At 31.2% G+C, this 21,398-nt stretch overlaps 2 protein-coding genes and 1 long non-coding RNA gene across 5 annotated transcripts; 2 read left to right on the top strand and 1 right to left on the bottom strand.

Annotated features, from left to right (window-relative positions):
- Positions 1-5: 5 nt before the first annotated feature.
- On the bottom strand, positions 6-1,000 carry LOC100864044 (SOSS complex subunit C homolog). Of its 3 annotated transcripts, none has more exons than XM_086911085.1 (4): positions 636-1,000; positions 469-532; positions 271-392; positions 6-187 (listed from the first exon to the last, which is right to left on the bottom strand). In XM_086911085.1, exons 2-4 carry the CDS (start codon positions 494-496, stop codon positions 32-34), a joined length of 306 nt encoding a protein of 101 aa, XP_086767211.1. In that variant the 5' UTR covers positions 497-532; positions 636-1,000; the 3' UTR covers positions 6-31. The 3 variants fall into 3 exon arrangements, with proteins under 3 accessions (XP_086767211.1, XP_086767213.1, XP_086767212.1); XM_086911087.1 differs by having other exon boundaries at positions 760-975; XM_086911086.1 differs by having other exon boundaries at positions 469-635; positions 730-971.
- Positions 974-20,782, top strand: Lis-1 (LisH and WD40 domain-containing Lis-1). The gene is made up of 7 exons (XM_003692418.4): positions 974-1,203; positions 4,547-4,694; positions 14,545-14,698; positions 15,287-15,493; positions 15,955-16,365; positions 16,722-17,070; positions 17,941-20,782. The coding sequence occupies exons 2-7, from the start codon at positions 4,657-4,659 to the stop codon at positions 18,012-18,014; spliced, it is 1,233 nt and encodes a 410-aa protein (XP_003692466.1). The 5' UTR covers positions 974-1,203; positions 4,547-4,656; the 3' UTR covers positions 18,015-20,782.
- On the top strand, positions 7,883-9,863 carry LOC147657279 (uncharacterized). The gene is made up of 2 exons (XR_015292931.1): positions 7,883-8,009; positions 9,171-9,863. It is a non-coding gene; the product is annotated as an uncharacterized LOC147657279 (long non-coding RNA).
- Positions 20,783-21,398: the final 616 nt, after the last annotated feature.

The following is a 21,398-nucleotide window of genomic DNA, read 5'->3' on the forward strand; positions in this document are numbered from 1 at the left end:
ATATAATTTGAAATTATGCAATTTAAGTTCTTTATTTAGTGTCAAATCTAGGAAGAACTGGTAAAATAAGATTGCCAAAAGAGGAATCCTGTGTTACAAAATATCCTGATGATGCTGCATGTGCGTTATGTAAGGCAGCTCTTTGGGATGCACTCATAGCAACACCATCAGAGGGTTGTGTAGAAGGCTAAGAAATAAAAATATTTAAAAATACATACAATTCTATTTTATAATTTGAACAAAAATAATACATGAATACATATTATTTACCAAATTAGAAGGAGAACCTGTTGAAGTTACTAATGATGTATTCAATGTTGGTGCTACACCTTGTTTTAAAAGCATTTGTTTTTTTAATTGCAATTCTTCCAAAATTTTTCTGTTTTGTAATTCTGCAATCAGTGAAAGTAAGGATTTCGTTTTTATTAAAAAAAAAAAAAAGATAATAATAATTATAAATAATATTACCTCTCGAATTTGATTGTGAAAAAGCCATCAAAATTTCGATTTTGGTTCTTTAAATGGTATAGTTCTACAAATTTAAAATTTACAAAACATGTAAATAGACATTAAGTAGAAGCAGGTTACGTCGCCGGTTGACGACGTAACAGATTTAATTTATTTTTAAATCTTACCTAAAAAAGTTTATAAACGATAAATTTAACAATATTGAATGTAAATAAATTTTTGTTGACAATAAAATTTCATCAATATTATATCAATGTTTACATTGTTGATGATTTTTTGTTGATGTATTACCTTAACCTCTTCAAAATTCTAAATTTTCAAAAATGTTTCGGTAAAAACTAATATTTTGTTTAATATTATAAATATTTATTTATTTCTCTTTTTTATATACAATTATTTACAATATTAAAAGGTTGTGCTTGTTAAATAGTTACGTGTGTATTCAAGATTCCCTAAAGTTCTTATAGAAATATGTAAGTAAATGCAATTAATGGAAAATTCCCTAGTGACTACAATGGTCGAAATATAGTTTTCTCGGACAGTGAGAAAGATTAGTGACATCGATATTTAGCGCATGCGTTAAGAAAGAAGACTTTCGCAGGCGCCACCTTGTGAGACAGTCCTATCGCAGAAGTTATCTCCAGTAGTTCTTCGGTGGTTGTGTTCGTCCGGTTTTCCTGTGATTTTTTTTTCCGATCTCAAAGGATCCCGGTTATTACTACTCCGACAAAAAGAGTGAGTATCGAATGCTAAATATGTGAGCTTCGATTCCCATATTGTATTCGTTACTTCGTAGATTGATCTGACTCTAAAATCTACAGCAACCAGACGTGACAGGTTCTAGCAAAATGGCCGTGCACGATTTACAACAAACGGTTGTTCCGCGTTCGTCCGACGATTTTGTAGCAGCGCTTTTTGACCGACGTGACATTGTCTGACAGTGTATACTTGATCAAAAACCGATTTAGACTCTGGTTGATGACTTTCAGTCAGTCATCCAATTATGTTCCACACATATTCAACATACATGTTGCACGTCACTTCGAATTGATTTTTTCGCGAATGACCGTTTGCGTTGTGCGGTAGTACAACCGCTTTGTCGCAACTGCCGAGCCATCGTACATAAACCTTTGTACTGAATTTCATTTTCTTTAGACTTGAGTATTATCTTATCTGTCAAGTAATCTACAATAGAAAATGTTCTGATTGCATCTTTTGACAGACGTTGTTTGTACCTAGTTGCTGTCGAGTCAGCGATCAGCTGTCGAGTCTGTCATCGAATTAAATTCTTATTGATATTCCTATGTGGAATACAAATGGAATGATTATTTATAAATTCTTATCGTAGGTTGAAGTTTTTTAAAGTTATGCATATTTTTCCTTGAAAATTAGCATTAGTACTACTGTTACTTAAATGAATCTCATTTTATCTTTTTGAACGCGCGAAAAATAAATCGTTTTGATGTTTGGATCTACCAACGATCTTAACTTAATTTTTCGTACTAATATGTAAGTAGATTAGTTGAGAAAAGCGAAGCTACAGGTAGATTGTCGTAGTGTAGTTGCGAGGTCGAGAAGGCCAAGAGTCGCTCACCCGTACTGATGATCCCGGAAATAATTTACAAAAAAAATCATTGGTCATTAATATTACATATAAATACATTTTAGTAAATTCGCGAATTAAAAAAACAATCTCTCAATTATATAATTGTTATTGTTTAAAATAATATTTGTGTTTTTTTTTTAATATTATAAAAATTTCATTATAAATTCAAGTTTCTTCAACTTAAGAAAGATAGATTTTTATTCCAAAAATTTAGTATTATCAAATTATATCCACATATAAATTGGCTCGTAATAAAATAAATACATGAAAAATAAATAATATACTTATTACAGATGTTGTCAATCAGATATATTTAGAATTGATCATAAGATATTTTAGAGAATATATAGAATATATTAACATGACTGGATTAGAGAATTAAAGGAGGCCGTCATGAATATTTGAATGCACCGTAAGGTGAAATACACAGCAACGAGGGTGGGCGGACAGCCGGTTTATCGATTACGGCGCATCGCGCCGATAAGCATCGTCATAAAGCGTCGCGACGACGCAGCGCGCTTTCTCGATTGTCAAGGTCCTTCCTCTTAAAGTATTTCTTCTCATGACACGTTTCTTTGCGTACAAGATTTCTTGCGTACGAAGACAATCGAAAGATTGTTCTCAAAGATTTTTTAGTCGTCGATCAAACTCGAATGTTACCGGGAAAAAATGGCTGCTCTCGATTCGTTCATTCTAATTGGTTGATTTCATTTCGTACTCACCAATTACGTTAGACTTTTGTAATCGTCATTTAAACATCATTGTCCAATTCGTTTCTATTATTTGATCGTGGCCCGCGTATTTTGCCAAATGTTATGTCATTCCACGGATTGCATCGCGAGGGTGGGTTTCGCAGAGAATATAATCAATATTCTGATTCTTGTACGTTGTTTATATATAAATTTGTAGATAAATTTTGTAATAATACTTATAATTTATGACATAGATAAAAATGTATTGATTTTTGTGTTCAAATAACGTGTTTAATCTCACTCAAAATATAAATATACAAATTTATACAAAGAATTAGTGATACAAAGTGAAAAATATGAATATACATATGTTGATGTTTACAAATGTTGTTTACGAATACATACTATACTTTAACAATTATTGTGCAATCGTTATAAATGTACAAAAATGTACACAGTGAAATGTTTCTTTTTCCGTGATAGTATTCGATAGTATAAAATTATTTTATATAAAAATTTGCTTTATTGTTGATATTATCAATTCGATTAAATTTTAAAATGGTATTATTGTTAAGAAAAATGATTTCATTTATTTTTTAAATTGAAATGAAATTTTTATTTTTAAATAAATATTACGAAAAATTAAATTTAATATTTATAAACGCTGTTATATTTTTTTCTTTCTTCATATATTAATTTTTTTTTTTTTTTTTTTTAATAAAAATACAAATCCAATAAAATCATTTTTCGTCGAGATTATTTTTTAATTTTATAACAAAAAGAAATTAGAAAAAATGATTGTTTTCATAAATCTTGATTTAATAAAGACAAATTTCTATTTTAAATTCTATTTTCAATTTATAGTTAAAGATTAAATTTACAATGTTAATAATTACATTGTTTTAGCAATAAAAAAAGAAATAAAATATATTTCTTCGTTGAATCGCCTTGTTTTTCTATTGACGAAAAAACAAAATAAATTATAATTAATTTAGAGCATATTATTGTAATTAATTAAAGATTTTAGGATATATATTTGTGTATTTCTTTCTTTTTTTTCGCATTTACATTTTTTTTTATTTATTTATGAAACAATTGTTTACATCCTTAATATTTTTTAATTAATTTTTTCCTTTTTTTCATCAAAATAAGCATTATAAAATTTGATTTATATTTTATTATTTATATTAAATAATTGTATATCTTAAAAATAAAGTTTTATGTGTTTTTACACATTATGTGTATTCGATGATGATTAATAAAAATCATCATAAAAGTAAAAAGAAATCTTATAATAGATTATCAATTCATAATGAATGCAATTTAAAGATTAAGATATATGGTGTTACACACAAGTTTTGATTTTTTGAATGAAATTGATTCTGAAATTCTTTCATCATTAATAAATTATAAATATTTATCCATTTAAATCAAATTATGCAAAAATATACAATATATTCAAGAAAGAATTATTTGATTACACTAGTTTTACCATTATTTATCCATTTCTTCAATTAATTTCACCTTCAATAAGGAATCTAATTTTAGAATCTGTATTGAATCATAATTGATAATTATGTTGATTATTCGTAACAATGTTTAAAGGAATTTCTATGAAATTTAAAAAAAAAAATATTTCACTATCGCTTCTTTCATCCCATTTTGAATATTGTAATAGTACATTTTTTTTTTTTTATTTCTTTAGAATGCAACAATCATTACAATTTTTAATTCTTATTATTTATTAACTTTATGCTTAAAATTTTATGCTTTATTACAGGCGATGTCGATGGCTGGGTATTAAACTAATCAGGAGCTGACTGGAGAAGAATCTAGTCGCGCTCATTTGAATCACTGTTGAGTATCAGCCAATAAACACACGCAAGGATCATGAAAATGGTGCTGTCTCAACGTCAGAGGGAGGAGTTGTAAGTTTATAAATTTTCACGTTTATCCAATAAAGAAAAGTCGTCGGTCATTGCACTTAAACCTTTCCAGAAATAAATAATTTACACAACTATTGTTTCTTCCATATAAGCGAGTATAAGTATGATTTTACGTATTTAGTTATGCTTGCTAACCAACATTTCTTTAGGTAATCCCCTCATACTTTTGAAATGTTCGAAAGCAAGGAGTTATTGTTGTTTACTCTCGTTTAAAATGCGATTAAAAACATTTGGATAAAAAGTTTTTTTTTTTTTTTTCAATTTAATAAACAGGATCGAAATTGTGAACAGTAGAGATGCACGTATCGTTATTGCGAAACATCTGCGGAAAAGAAATACGCTGCGTGAAATTTTTATCGTGCGATTATAGCCAGAGCATGTTTTGTAACACGCAATGCATACTAATTATTAATGAAGAAGCACCAGCTATGGACTACGATAAGTGGGGAGGATCAGATCTTCATATTTGATAGGAAATCGGCTGATAGAAACGACGATAAATCAATTCAATTTGGTTGTACGATCGTAGAACTTTAGTTATACAATCGTTTTAAGTTCATAATAATTTAATCTTAAACATTTCATTTAAATTATTTTGCTCTGCTACATTTGGAATGAGGAATTTTTCATCAAGGAAATATCGTTCCACGATTATATTTCCAATTTGTACGAACAAAAGAAACGATAACTTAAAAAAAAAAAAAAAAAAATACAGGAGTAGTAAGAAAAGATATAATGCAATTGTTTGTAAACTGTAAGCAAAGTAAAGGGTCTATGAATATACGTAATATACGTACGTTAATTTTAACAAGAATTCTTGGAGGGATTTTGTAAGGCAGAGAGGAGTATGGTGCGACAGAGCACATATTATGTCAATTGTTACGCAGGAAAGCAAGTCGAGGATAATAAGTATCATCGTAAAATTATCCGCGAGAAAAGGAAAAGATGAAAGGGATTGCAACGCAACGAAATTTTATCTAGTATGGTCACATTAATCTTGGTTGAATAGACGAGAACAAAAGGCCTTATTGCATACTCGCTCATTTTTCTTTTCTTTCATTTTTGTAACGACAGAAATGAGACAAAACGAATCTATAGTAGATATCGAAATCTATCGTATCTTTTTTCTTTATTTCCTTTTGATTTTATTAGAATTAAGGCACAACATAATACAAACAAAGTTTGCACGAATAATAATTATTCTCAAATTCAAATGATAATTATATATTGATGAAGATGTAGTCTCAAACTACATGATTTATTTATTATAATACGTTTTCATTCATTCGAACGAAATGATCTGTAAACATTAGTCTCATTCAGGATCATCGGTACGTGAATTAATTGTCATCATCAATTTATGACTCATTATATTTCTAATACGGTAGGAAATTGGAATAGCAGGAAAGAAATTCGTGTTATAGGAGAAGCTTAACGAAACGGTTAAAAAAAAAAATAAAAATTTCTTTCTATATTTTTCTTGTTCAATATTTTTCTTCTTTTAAAAAAACATATTATAGTTTTTGAAACTGCTTGAAAATCAACGTTAAACATACATGTATGTATGTACTTTCGGAACTTTCATCGCTGTACTTGAACCAGAAAACGTTTTTACGCTTCATGAAGATATTGCGAAAGAAGTTTTTAAACGAAAACAAATTACATTACATTATTGAGCGAATCGGATAAATTTTTTTTTTTTTTTTTTTCAAAAAATGAATTTCAAAATAAAAATAATAACATTGTACATACTCGATAAAATTGATGTTATTTTAGCAATGTTGATTAAGCAATAAAATTTATATAAAAGCAAACAGAAACAAAAGTTGCAAAAACAAATTTCTTCTCTTCTATTCTACAAAATGTCAACTCTGCAAAATGTCAATACCAACTATGAAATGTCAATTTTAACTCTTCTAACCTTAAATTTTTATATACATACATATCGTAATGGTGAGGTCAAAGTAAAGTCTTAAGTAGACGAAAAATTGTCTAAGATATTTAAGTGGAATCTTAAAATTTTTAATTTATTCGCAATATTTATTAAAAGAAGTTGTAATAGATTCAAAATTCCCTCGTTTTATCGAAACAATCGATCATCGAAAGAATTAAATCTAACCTAAGAATTAGCATCGTCGCTGCTCGAAACCTTAAATTCTTCTAACCTTAAATTTCCATATACACATGTCGTGAAATCTTCGAATTTTTAATTTATTCGTATTATTTATAAAAGAAGTTGTAGTATTAATTCTCCGAATACGATAGCTAAATCGAAAGTGATATACAATAAATTCAAAATTATCTCTTATCTAATTAAATCAAATTTTCTGATTTTATCGAACGAAGCAATCGATCATCGAGAGAGTTAAACCTAACCTAGCAACTGACATCATCGCTGCCCGAAACCTTATCGTTACCCTCGAACGGTCGATTAATCGGAGACGGGCGAAACGAAGGCAGAAATGGTCAAAGATCAATAAGCGAGCGTGACGAAAAATGCGGTTGCGTTTTCTATAATTATTTTCTCCTCGAAAGAGAGCAACGGCAGAGCCGCGAAGGATGGTCGATACTCGCGATACACTTCCCTTGTCGAGTTATTAATGGGGAAAACGGGACACCATCGATCGTGTTGTCGATCGATGCTGACTAATTCCGGTGACGTCAAATCGGTCGTGGATCGACGCGTGTGGTGCGCGGCAGCTGCCGCAGGAGAGGGCGTCTCTCGAGCACGCGCGAATAGCGGGATCGATAACGCGTCGAAGAACCGGTGGACGCCGCCGGCAGCCCGCCACCACATAAAGAAAGAAATGACCAGAAGTGTGGAAATGTAGGGATGGACATTCCGGGACAGGGGATCATACTTTCTCGAGATAAATTTTCAAATCTTCTTCTTTATCTTTATTTCGTTTCTTTTTTTTTTTTTAAGGAACGTATGTGGCATGTATGAAATGAAAGTTATCTGTGAATTTTTATTTAATCTTTAGACTCTTATTTTTCATTTTTCTTTAACCTTAATATAATTTCTGCCGTTATATTTTCTTAGTTATACTATTTATAAAAATTATGTTAAGCAGGAGGTTAATTGTGTAGCACTTAGGGCTGTGTAGTGGGGAGTTGAGACGTGTGTTTTCATTGGTCTTTCTTTAAGTAGGATGGTATGTCTCAATCGTGATGCGTAATCGAATCATGTAGAATTTCCTATAAGAAATTTTATCTGATTCCGTATATACAATAATTGGTTATATATTTGTAAAAAATATTGTTCGTTAATGATTATCTTTTTATTTGATTCATCGTGTAAGTACTTAACGTATATGCATTTGTTATTCTTCGAAGTGAACATAACCTCTCAGGAGGATAGATAATAGTGACTAAAGAGCTGAACACCAGTCCATTGGAAATTGTTTTCATTGTCTTTCGAACAACGTGAAAAGATAGAATTATCATATATGCTTTTTTATTCTCGTTATTGTTAAAATTATACAGCGAATATTTCTTGTCAACACATTTTCACTTTTAATTATTCATATAATTACAATTCAATAATTCTATTATTGTATTATTGAATCATTCGAGAATTTTTGCGTCAAATTGCACGTGCTATTCCAATATGAAATTTTATGCACGTTTACGAATACAGCTACGATTTCGCAGTGATACGCGAACGAATGAATCACGAACGAAAAATTATGATTTTACAATTAACAGATTAAGAACACAGTATTACGCGGCATTTAAGTAGGTCATAATATAGAATCAAAGTATGATATAATATATGCAGGGAATGTGTTGCATGCAATGAATGTTACAATCTTGATTGCGACAAATATATAGGTAAATTGTTTTTAGGTTAGATCACATAGAGAAATTGAGCGTTCAATGTCGTATAATATGAATGGGAACGTACATGGATTTGCTCTAGTGCTTTTTTTATTATTATTAACCGGTATAAAATAATCATATATTTTAATAGATTCTTGTATCACGAAATAACTGTCTTAAAAGGGCGTATAAAGAAATTAAAAAAATATCATTAAAAATCAAAATGATATTTACGATATTGCGAAAGAGAGTTGAAGAATAATATATCGAACGAATGGAATGTATCGTGGGAAAATGATGTAGAAATAATTTATCGAAGAGAACGGTAGTCTAAAAATAAAAATGATAGAGTAATTGAATTAGCATCTTGTGTGCAAAATTTATAGATGTTTTTTCTGTTAACATATGCTTCATAATTTTTTGTTTGATGCATCAAGAACGTATCGAGGAACGTTTAGAAAATATAAAGTAAATTTATTCGAATTCGAGATGTTTACATCCTCAAAAATTGAGAAATTTTTCAAATTATTGATTTACTGATTTTCGAAAGCACGAGCAATAAAAAATATCGCGAAATAAAGTAAAATAAAGGAAAAATAATTACCAGATTATCTTCTGGTTCTGGATTAATTGCAGCACTTAAATATTTAGCAGCACCACAATTTCAAAAACATCTGGTTATTAAAAAGTAAAATTACTCGGAAGTGGCTGGTTAAAGGTGCGCCATTAACCGTGTTAAAGTAGAACGAGATCTTGGAAACAAAGGAATAAATATAGACAAAGAAGATGGATAATATGATAAAGGGTTTCATTACAGGTGGCTACTCAGAATATCATCTACAACACCTCTTATCAAGCTCCGGTGCATCATCTTTCGAGTTATCAAGTGAAACTTAAGCCTTGTTAAAACGATCATTGATCCTATCGTGTAATCGATAACTTATTCTTTTTCGCTTCCTTATTTGTTTCCATTTTGTATGCAAAAATTGAATTAAAACGGTCATTAAAATGTTGAAATCCGGGAAACAGGAATAAATAGATGACTAGCTTTCGTTATCAGGAAATAATCGATTTAAATAGCTGATGAAGTATTTATTTATTTTTGTTGAAACGAGATTATTAACGCGAAAAGCGTGAAAGTAGCGGTGAATTGATATCATTTCGAATCCATCGATTCGTTTTCTACAATGAAAATTAATCTTTTTGAAATGATGTTTACAAAGTGAAATAAAATTCAGTGTTAAGAAAAAAGTTTCGTTCGAATGAGCGATAATAATAAAAAAAAAAAAAAAATGATCGTGTACAAGTTATAACAAATTTTAAAACATTTAAGCAGGAGTGCACACGTCGCGCAAACGTCCTCAATGTCGAGTGTGTGTACGAAAGTTAAAGATCGGTTGGCTACAATGAGAGCTAGTAATCGATAAAGCTCCTCCCCTTCATTTGCCAGCGTTTCTCCTATTCTGTTTCGTTAACCATATAAGAAAGTGGAAAATAATAGGGGAGAAGGGTGAAAGTGGTGTAAAACGCGATCGATACGTATTACTGTGTAAAGGGTTTCGGGGGAGATGTTCGAAGGGATGGAACAAAGAATTGCACCCCCGACAGAAGTGACATTTTTAACGTGTACACGCGTTTCAGAAAAAAAACTGATCTATCTTGCGTGACAGGATATTATTACGATAAAAGGCGATTTTTTTTTTCTTGATAACAGATTATTTCCTTCGAATCGAAGTTCTTTTTTTTTTTTTGTAGATTTACATAAAACATTTGTGTCTATTATTCAGATTTAGAATTCGTTATAATTTTTATTAAAATTATCATATAATTGATTTTCTCACGAAATCATAGGTATTTTTGTTAAAACTATGAAAAGAAAAAAAATCGTAAGAGCACATGTTTAAATATATATTGATAGCTTATGAATTTATTATTATAAAAAAAAAAAAAAGATTAATTCATACATTCATACATTAACTTATTATTTTTCATTACGTAATAATTGGAATCTGCATCGGAAAATAATTATTCTTTAAATTTTTTATTTTATTGATCTTCTCATAAAAACTAGACTTTCAACGGACTTTATGTTAGGAAAATAATAAAAGTAGCATATTTCGTTTGTCTTAAAGAAAAAGAAACACGTTTGTGTTCGAAGTTCGATTTAAACGATTATTACACAATCATATCTAACCTAACCTAACCTAAATTAACACGATTCACTTTTACCATAAAGAGAAACAAATTTATATGTTTGATTAGGAAAATAATCGTGTTGTCATGTTTTAATCACGAAAATGTTGCAATAATTTTCAATAATATTTCTCTTAAAATGATAGAAAGGTTACCTACGAATAAATAGATTGTTTTGGTCGTTTGCCACAAAATTAACTTGTTGGCAAGATCGACTATACATTTCACCACAATCGATATATCGATATAGAATCTATCTGGTCTAAATCATAAATGTTGAAACAATTTTTCGTGAAACAAACGAAATATGTTATTTTTCGTAATATTCTATAAATTAATTATTCATAATTTGTCCAATATTTTCGTAAATTGCCATAAATAATAGAATTGTTACATGATACAAAACACGAGTGATTCGTATAAAAAATGAATCGATCAATTATTATTAAGAGAAAAAAAATATATGTCCATTTTTATTGATTTTTTTGAAATTTTTATATTATTTAATGGAACAGAAGTAATATTTTTAATATAATTAATTAAGTTTATAAATTTTTTATATATTAAATTTTCTAATTGATAAATTCATAAATTTGTTACCTAATTTTTTTTTTTTTTTCCTTTTCTTATATTATTACTTAAAGAAAGAAAATTATTTACATAAGTAATAAGCTCGTTGAAGTGGAAAACTTTCGTTGATTGAAATAAGAATTACTTTCTAAAATCTACTATCTTCTTATTTCGATTTATATATGAAGCTATAATTAAGATTTGAAATTTACATATGTAGTTAATAACCGCGCTGGCTGGTTTTATTGCAGTGAAATTAATCTGAGTTATCTTGTAAGTATATATATACCCTATTAAATGATAATAAGCATTTAATGATACAAACAGCGTTGATTATCTAAATTTATTCCGTGACTACGTTTACTTATGTACTGATGATTGTCAGAGGTTTCAAGTGCGAATAGAAAATATAACCGTTTGCAAAAAGCAATAGAAAGAAATTAAAATTGCGTTTTATAGTGGTAGATGATTGGTAATAAAATTATTGAAAAAGATTTGAATTACATGTATATTTCTATATGAAATTTATAATTATTGTACACGGCATTAAACTCTTAAATTCCAATTTAATTTTCTGTTTTAAGACAATATTATCAATTTTCAGCAATAGATTGTCATTTTGCAAATCTATAATTTTTAAATATAATAATTATTATATATATATATATAATATTTTATTAAGATTTTTCTTTCATTTTTTTTTTTTATTTATTATTTTTTAATTTTGGTTTACTTTATTTGAACATGTAATGTATAAAATTATAATGAAACATAACCTAATATTATTATTAAAGCGTGCGTATGCTTATGACATACATATATAACGTATATGTGCAAAATATTATATAATTATATTACTCTTGCTAATACTTAGTTTTACTTAATCTCAAATTAAATTTCACACATTTTATAATTTACATTTAAGAGAGAGAGAGAGAGAAACGCAAAGTTCACAATTAATTTCAATATTAATGAAAATATTTTGAGGTTATGTATCCAATCGTACATTTACGTAATCTTTTAATAATAACGATCTCAGTAAAATTCTTTCTAATCTAATTAAATAGAAGTTTCAAATAGAAGATATTCGTTCGCGAATTAGATAAATTAATTCGAATATAACATATGTAAACAAAATTCATGAAAAGAATCTAAGCGTATGTATATACGAGTGCAGTTCTCGTTCCTGCGAGGAAACCTTATATCTCGTGTACGTGATACCCGTTGACGGGTGTGTAAGATAAATAGAAAAAGAAGAGGCTAAAAGAGAGTGGGAAAGGGATCGTCTTCGTACAAAAGAAGTTCGAGTCGGTCGAGCGACCCTCGAGATCCTTGAAATTTATGCTAGCATAAACGACGAAAATTTTTATCCGACCATAATAATTTTTAGCCTTAGGTGAATTTCGATCAAAAAATGGATCGATCTTTTTCTTTTTCCTTTTTTCCGTTGCCTCGAGTGACGGCTCGACGAATATGTTTTCGCGCTCACCTGTAACTTTCTCTGCTCGAGAGACGGCCGGTCCCTAAAACACTCGTGAATAATTAGCAAAATGGCCAACCCGGAATACTACGGTAAAGTGGTGGTTTCTCGCATAGCGATGGCAATTTATTATGTTGTCCCGTTCGATGAAGTGAAAGGATCTCTAGGATCGTTGAAAGAGAATCGATCACGCTTTCCGGCTGTGTTTACTTTGTTTGCCGGCATTTGAACGGTGCGGAACAAAACTTATAGCGATAATTCGCCACGTACTATCACGTGGAAGCAGGTGAACAGAGACGAACGACCGACTTCAGGCCTTTCACCCCGACATAATTCTGCCCGACTTTCAATCTCTTTCCCACGTACTCAACCTGTGCCCTCTATTGTATCGACCTAGCTTGCAAACGGTTGTTAGCCAAATGTCATTATATCTCGAAAACTATATCGATACTTGGCCAGCCGCGAGATAGCGCTGCGTTAGATTTCAAATTCTTCAGAGATATGAATGTAACTTGTTCGCAAGCGTTGCACGTAAGAACGATGTCTGATAGACACTCTATACGTCTACTACACGTGCAAGGAAGCGAGTTATGTGTACACTACGATTCAAAAGTTTTGGAACGTTTATCTTAGAAGAGAAGGAGCTCTTTTATGAAAAATATAGATTCTAATATACATTGACACGTTAATTAATTATATTTATTTTAGTATAACCATTATTTATATTTACATATGCTATAAATAATATTACACATAATATGCAAATATAAATAAAAATAAATTAGCATTGGAAATTTTTTATTATAGAACTTTCTACAATAGTAAATAATTGCAAAAAATAAATAAATAAATAAATAAATTGTGGTTATATTTATTTATAAAAAAAATTACGCAATTATAAAAAGAAATATTACGCAGAATATAAATATTACAATTGCGAAGCATGCTGTACTGTGAAGGCGGAGTGATACGTGCAAGTTCGCGGCGTTATTTCACACGTTGACGAAGAAAGTGTGTTTCACAAAATGAGGCTAACGGAGAATGTTCAAGTACTTCTGTTACTTCCGCTAACACAAAGATCTCATCTTCGTCTTGCCGAGAGAATTTCAATGACGATATATTTCATTTGTAAACAAAAGGATGTCATTAAGATTCACATTATGAATTAACGGATTACTGAATTACATATAGAGATCCGTCGCCTAATTATATATAAATTATATTGATGGTTGAAAATAGGAAATCGCTTAACGTAAATTAATTTGTAGCGAGTAAATAAGATAAGATTAAACATCCACTTAAATGTACGTTTATTTTATGATTGTTTAATATCGATTTTTTTTTTAATTATATGATTATATTTAAAACACTTTCCATATTATTTTAAATTTAATCAATATAAAAATAACTATATAAAATGAAAAAAAAAAAAGAGGGAAAGAAAAGAAATGAATTGATCTATGAATAAATTAAAATGATTAATGTTTTGAAAAATTCTTCTTCTTTAATTTGCTTTTGAATGACGTAACTTGTTTTTATGTCGAATAGTAGTCATACAACATAAAAGTAACAATCGAATAGATTTTTTTTTTTTTTTTTTGCATCGATAATTAATGGTCAGGAAAAAGTTTTCATACGTTACGGTGTTTAATGAATTATACCTACTACTTAAAACTGGTTTTAACAAGGACAAATGCAATCTTTAACTAGCTTCAAAGATATGCTATAGTTAGTGTGTTTTTTTTCTTTTTCTTCTTCTTCTTCCAGAAATAAGGCGATCGCGGACTATCTCAGCACCAATGGTTATCAAGATGCGCTTGAGGCGTTTAAGAAAGAAGCCGATATGCCCGGGGAAGTGGAGAGAAAATATGGAGGCCTTCTGGAAAAGAAATGGACCTCGGTCATACGCTTGCAAAAGAAGGTAAAATTTTATATAGAACATTCTGAAATTCTAATAATATCTTTAATTGATTAACTTCATTAATAAGTTTTCAGGAGAAAAATGGAAATATCTTTTTTAGAAAATTGTGAAAATGTATAAAAGTTATTGCGCCATCTATTTTAATAATAAAGATCTCTAGTTTGAAATAATTTCTAGGATTAATTTTAATTATTAAGAGGATTCATTACTTTCTAGCGCAATATAAAGTTCTGCACACCATTTATTTATTATTTTGTCAAAACATACACAAATAAGAGAGAGAGAGAGAAAAAAAGAAAAACAATTGCGTCAGCAACGCTACCAAGAACTAGATAATTGAATCGTGTCACAACGTGTGCATAAATTGCAGCGAATGTGTCATAAAATTGTAGAAAAAGAAAAATGATTCGATTCAGAGTAAGAGTATGGATTAATTCAAATTTTTATTAAATAATTTTTCATTAATTTTAAATAGTAGAGTGTAAATAACTCTATATTATTAAAATTTGTTTTTATTAATAACGATACATCAAGTAAAATTGTTGTAAAACACGCAATAATAATATTATCTTAAACATTTCATATCAGGTAATGGAACTGGAGTCGAAACTCTCTGAAGCTGAGAAGGAATTCATCGAAGGGGCACCAACACGTAGCAAACGATCACCATCCGAGTGGATACCAAGGCCGCCCGAAAAATACAGCCTCACTGGACACAGAGCCCCTATCAACAGAGTTATTTTCCATCCGGTTTTTAGTCTTATAGTGTCCGCCAGCGAAGATGCCACTATCAAGGTAGAATCATCGACTTTGAAGTTGAAAGTGTGATTAGTGGAATTAAGCAAAAATAAAACGAGTGTGGTGTTCTCTTTGTTCCTCAAATTCATCCCCATGGAATCTAAAATACACACGAAATTTCTAACTATTCAACGTGTGAAGTCATCGAGATAACAAAGAAAAGGATTATTCAGTCAGAATTTTAAGAAAGGAGTATCATCTTCCATTTCTCTTCATCGTGTAAATTCGAACAAACAAATTCTTACCCCAGAGTAGAAAAATTCTTGTTCCAGCAAAAAAGTACAATATTATTTATTTCGAGATATAAAAAAGATCTTCTTCAAAAAATTGAAATAACCAAAATTTTAATCTATAATTCAATGGTATATATTTCAAACTAGCCAACTGTTTTATCATGTTTTTCATTGTATCATCGCGAAAATTCATTCATATTCTCATGTGTTAATTTTTACCCGAAGGTGTGGGACTTCGAAAGCGGCGAATTCGAAAGAACGTTGAAGGGGCACACCGACAGCGTGCAGGACGTTTCCTTCGATGTCTCCGGGAAACTGTTAGTCTCATGCAGTGCAGACATGTCTATCAAGTTGTGGGACTTTCACCAGTCATTCGCCTGCGTGAAAACCATGCACGGGCATGATCACAGTGTCAGCTCTGTCGCATTTGTGCCACAAGGGGATTTCGTAGTGAGCGCCTCCAGGGATAAGACCATCAAAATATGGGAAGTAGCGACAGGGTATTGCGTGAAAACGTTAACGGGGCACAGAGAGTGGGTACGGATGGCCAGAGTCAGTCCTTGCGGAGAATTAATAGCTAGTTGCTCGAACGACCAAACGGTACGAGTTTGGCACGTAGCAACGAAGGAAACAAAGGTACGCTTCCAGTTTCTCCTCGCCAAGATTTATATTTCGAGCGATAGAAATGTTTAAGCTGCCTTCCTGTGTTACAACACGTTTTATAATCTTCGAAAGTGTCGCTAATTGTTGGATTATTGTATCTTGAATGATAAAACATTATGTAACGGAATTAAGTTAAGTTGAGATAATTTATTACGCGATATTAATAATCGATTAAAGTAGCGAGCAAAGTGAATATAAATTTAAAAGGAAATTCGACGAGTGCTTTTCCTCTCTCTACTTTTACTTTGCCTACGTTATTCTTGTAAAAAGCAATTTCTCCAAAAATAAATAAAAATATTGTTGTAATTAAGACACAATTGTACTTTCAGGTCGAACTCAGAGACCACGAACACGTGGTAGAGTGTATCGCATGGGCGCCGGACAGTGCAAGAGCATCGATCAACGCTGCAGCAGGGGCGGACAACAAGGGTGCCCACGAAGGTCCTTTCCTCGCATCTGGCTCCCGAGACAAAGTAATTCGTGTGTGGGACGTCGGTGCCGGTGTTTGTCTTTTCGCCCTGTTGGGCCACGACAACTGGGTCCGCGGCATCGTCTTCCATCCAGGTGGCAAGTTCATCGTCAGTGCGTCTGACGACAAGACCCTGCGAGTCTGGGACACGCGCAACAAACGGGTAATGAAAACCCTCGAAGCGCACGTCCATTTCTGCACCTCCGTTGGTGAGTAACAATTCCGAGGAGCGTCAATTGGTTGGAAAAAACACACGTTGGAAATTTAAGAAGATTTAATTACTCTCGTGTATGTGCAGCAGAGCCGACTTGAAGAGATTAAGAGATCCAATAACGAATTGAATTTTTCCACGCGCTCTTATGTAACTTAAGCACCTATTTCTTTTTTCTTCTTCTTCTTCTTAATTATCTCTATTTGTCTCTATAAGTATATATATATGTTCAATGATTTTCAGAATATTTTTCTTGTTTCATCTTTATATTCAATTATTTTCTGTTTTTCAGGTTTTCCAAATTTCTCAAAGTGACAGAGTTTCGTGTAATTTATTACTTATTCCGATTAACAATGAATCATAATAGAACCTTGGTTTATAGAGTATAGCCAACGATGTGCTATTTTTACCATACGATTGATCGAAAGAGCAGCTTACGTATCTATCGGTTCAACGAAAAAAAAATATTACAATTTTTCGCGTTACCATTATTTGAATATCGTATGATTTGCTTTTTCTTATCTTTGTGCATGCATTAAGAACGGCATAAAATAAATCAATAATATATGAATCTAAAAGAAAAAAAAAAATGATAAAACACACGAGAAAAAAGTATAATATACCATTTTTATTTATCAAAACTATTTATCGTATAATTCGTTCAATTCGTACAATTGAAAATCTATTATTCGAATAAATAAACAATTCAACTCTGCTGCAACTGTATCCCATAAAAAGATTTCAATTGCACAAATTAGATATCATGTAATAATGATCGCAAAAAAAAAGAGAAGAATTATAAAATATTTTCTAAAACTTTTCACACACGTATATCGATAAATTACTAATAATAATCGTGTCTTTGTAGATTTTCACAAAAGCCATCCTTACGTGGTCACCGGTAGTGTCGATCAAACGGTGAAGATCTGGGAGTGCCGCTAGTCACCAAAACATCAGGGTCTCGTTGAACCTTCGTCGAGAAAGAAAGATTTTGGAGAGAAGGCGAACGATGCGCGTCGAATTCGATGAAAACGGCCGAGAGAGTAAGCTGCTACAAAAAAAAAAAAAAAAAAAAAGTTATCGTACATTACTACTATTATTAATATTAATATTATTATACACACATAAACATGTACGATTAAGAGCTCTTTAATTAATTTATAATAAAGTATAATTAGTAATTATTAATATTACATATACGTTTTACGGTAAATGAACTGCACGATTCGAGGAGAGTCGGTCGAGATTAATTAATTTTCGTTGAAAAAGTGAGGAGGACATTGCCATAATTTCATCGACGGTTAGAAGAGAAAAAAAAAAAGGAAAGAAAATTAAAAAATGAAATGCAACATAATAATAATGTAAACCATACTCGTTCGAATGATCGATCGATCGTTTGTCCCTTCGTGAGAAGTGTGCTACTTATTTACTATATACATCTTGGCTTGTTAAAATAACGCGTCGTCCTCCTCGATCCACCGACGATAATGGGAATTTCGGCTGTCTCTCGAGATATAAGAAGAATCATGGTCGCTCGTTCTCATTTGCCGTGCCGACTTCTCCTCGAGCGTTCTTGACGATGTGACATCCGAAGATGGCACCGAGATACGTATGACATACACAAGAGATACACAAAACACACACACACACACACACACATATACGCGTGTGCGCATATACGTTATATCATTAAAAGAAGGAAAGCGTCAACCGAGTATGCTGAGCGTCAATTTGATCGGGTACGTGGGCACGTTCCTTCGTGCAACGCATATAAGATGTAATAATAACAAAAAGTGTGAACGTACGAGCGTGTAACGAACGTATTATTATATAGCGAACAGATTTCAGATTAAATGATTGGAAATCGGCGAGCGTTTGTCTGGAACAGTTTCGTTCTAGTAATGTATGCTGCGTATGTGCGTACCTACTCTTCATGCGACAAAAATATTTCTCTCGGCATTAAGTCGAACGGAAAAAGGAACAAAAAAAGAAAGGGAAACATCTAACCGAGAGATTGGCCGAACGCGAAGAAATGTACCGATAACAATGAAATGACTGGCTTTCGGCGTCAGTGCGTGGCGTCCAATCAACGTGCATTATTATATAATATTAGAAGGACGGCCGACTGGAGCGTGCGAAAAAAGAAAAAAACACATGAAAAATAAACAACGTGCAAGCGTGTATTCGTATGGAAGTACTTCAGCCGCATAATTCGTTGCGTGGGTCCCGAGATATGAGGGGGTACTAGTTGTATATTTAGCTCTAAACTACTATTAGCGGTAGCGCAGACGTAACGTAGACAAGAAACAAGAGAGAGAAAAAAAAAACAAAAAAGGAAAGGGAAAAATAGAATCAGGCCACGAGTGTACGATCGATCGGTACACACAACACACACATATACTTACGCAGCCATTCGTCGAGACTTCGTGTAACAATGCTTAATCAATTAAGGCCGATTTTTCAAATCATATCTATTATCCATTGCTATCCATTTTTCCTACCATATTTCCTTCCTCGGTCCTAAGTAATAAGCGCCTTCCTCCTGCTCGTGTCCATTCGTTCCCCTTAAAACCCGAGAAAACTCCAGACCGTTTGACTCGATGTCGTAACTAAATTATTTTGTTGAAAAAAAAAAAAAAAAAAAAAAAATAAAAATGAAATTCTCAATTAAATCGATTTAACTTCGTTCTGCTGTACTATCTGTGTGTTTCGTCGTCGTTCGTGCATCGTTGTTTGCCATCGATAATTTTTTCGATTCATTGGTAATAAAACCGTAGTTAATCACGATAATGGAAGTTGTGTTCTTCTTGGAGGGACAACTCTCCCTATTTCGTCTAACGACCCGGTGAAATTATAGAAATTCTTCCATAAGACAAGACCAATTGTAATCGTTTTTTTTTTTTTTATTCGAGACAAACAGGCTTCGTTCGTCTGTCGATCTAACTTCTGTCTACTTTTCTTTCTCCCGACAGAATTTTTAATGTAGCACTCTTGTACAAAAACGATTCTTTCGGAATCGGAGCGTGACAGGATCGCACGCGTACACAATTTGTTTGATGAAGGCTCGCGTGAAAAAGCAGAACGAATTTCTTTCTTTCTTTCTTTCTTTCTTTCTTGTCAATCGACCGACCTTTTACACCTCGATTTCGATGCTCGCGAGGCATGTACTCGATACTCGCAAGTTCCATTTGAGGCGAGCAATGCGTACGATTTAAGTCACGACTCCGCAAGTACATGCATGTCAGTATTTTACATTTATATATATAGAGAGAGAGAAAAAAAAAACTAACACACGTACACGAAACACGTATATACTCATATATATTTATAATATATGGTATATATTATACATATATATATATAAATATACATGCATACACATACACAAGTATATACACAAAAATACGTGTGTGTATATTATGTATACACACAATTATATTATTGTAATTGAGCAGTGAAAAACGAAAATACGCGTACCGAACAGTTAAACTTAACCCAAACACAATTCGATGTTCGGTATTTATACGTAGGATGACGTAATAAAAGTAATGTCGTAGTTGCTTTTCGTAAATTCCGTTGCACTTGCTTTAGTAATTTTTTTTTTCTCGCTTTTTCTACCCGCCCTTCGATAAAAAAGATGCTGACACGTTTGGTAGAGTAAAAAAAAAAAAAAAATAAAGTTTTATCATCATTTGTGATATATACGTATACATCGACAAATTTTTCATTAAAATCCTTGCGTTGTTGTTGTTGGATTGGAGTATAAAAAAATTATTAGCGAATCTGTAGGGAAATAAGGGAAAAAGAATGGACATGTTTTAAGAAACCGCTATGGCGAGTTAAATGCTTGTCTTACGCGTGTATGGGCTCATTAAGAAAGAGCTTACAATAATAAGATCGTCAATAACAATTCTTTTCATAAATTTAAAATCCAAATCCAAATAGAGAGACATATATATGTATAAATATATGTACAGTTGAAGATAAAACGGAAGAAAATGACAATACAATTTTGGAAATATATTAATGACAAAAATTTAGTTTGAAAAATATATTTTGAATAAGATGGCCAGTATGATGATATAATGAAATTGATATAAACTTGTTGTAATATTTTTATATTTTTACAAATTTTAATTTCATCAATACTTATTACTAGTACAAGTTTTAATATATTGTTTAAGATAATCTTTGAAGAAAGGTACAAATTTTGCTATTCGTTAAGTAATGAAAGTTTATTTTAATGTATTAAGTTTTTAATATCGAATACATTTATAATTGTTGTAAATAACTATGATATAACTATTAGTTACGTGATTTAAATTC

The sequence above is a fragment of the Apis florea genome, unplaced genomic scaffold (assembly GCF_048593485.1).
Source record: "Apis florea isolate Af1SG1 unplaced genomic scaffold, ASM4859348v1 contig_3203_pilon, whole genome shotgun sequence".
NCBI classification, from domain to species: domain Eukaryota; kingdom Metazoa; phylum Arthropoda; class Insecta; order Hymenoptera; family Apidae; genus Apis; species Apis florea.

What these genes read in the sequence shown, in the direction of transcription:
- LOC100864044 (XM_086911085.1), bottom strand. Translation starts at nt 496, where the DNA reads ATGGCTTTTTCACAATCAAATTCGAGAG. An exon ending in TTCACAATCAAATTCGAGAG is followed by an intron (nt 393 to 468) that starts GTAATATTATTT and finishes CACTGATTGCAG; the next exon opens with AATTACAAAACAGAAAAATT. An exon ending in CAGGTTCTCCTTCTAATTTG is followed by an intron (nt 188 to 270) that starts GTAAATAATATG and finishes TTTATTTCTTAG; the next exon opens with CCTTCTACACAACCCTCTGA.
- Lis-1 (XM_003692418.4), top strand. Translation starts at nt 4,657, where the DNA reads ATGAAAATGGTGCTGTCTCAACGTCAGAGGGAGGAGTT. An exon ending in CAACGTCAGAGGGAGGAGTT is followed by an intron (nt 4,695 to 14,544) that starts GTAAGTTTATAA and finishes TTCTTCTTCCAG; the next exon opens with AAATAAGGCGATCGCGGACT. An exon ending in GCGAAGATGCCACTATCAAG is followed by an intron (nt 15,494 to 15,954) that starts GTAGAATCATCG and finishes TTTTACCCGAAG; the next exon opens with GTGTGGGACTTCGAAAGCGG.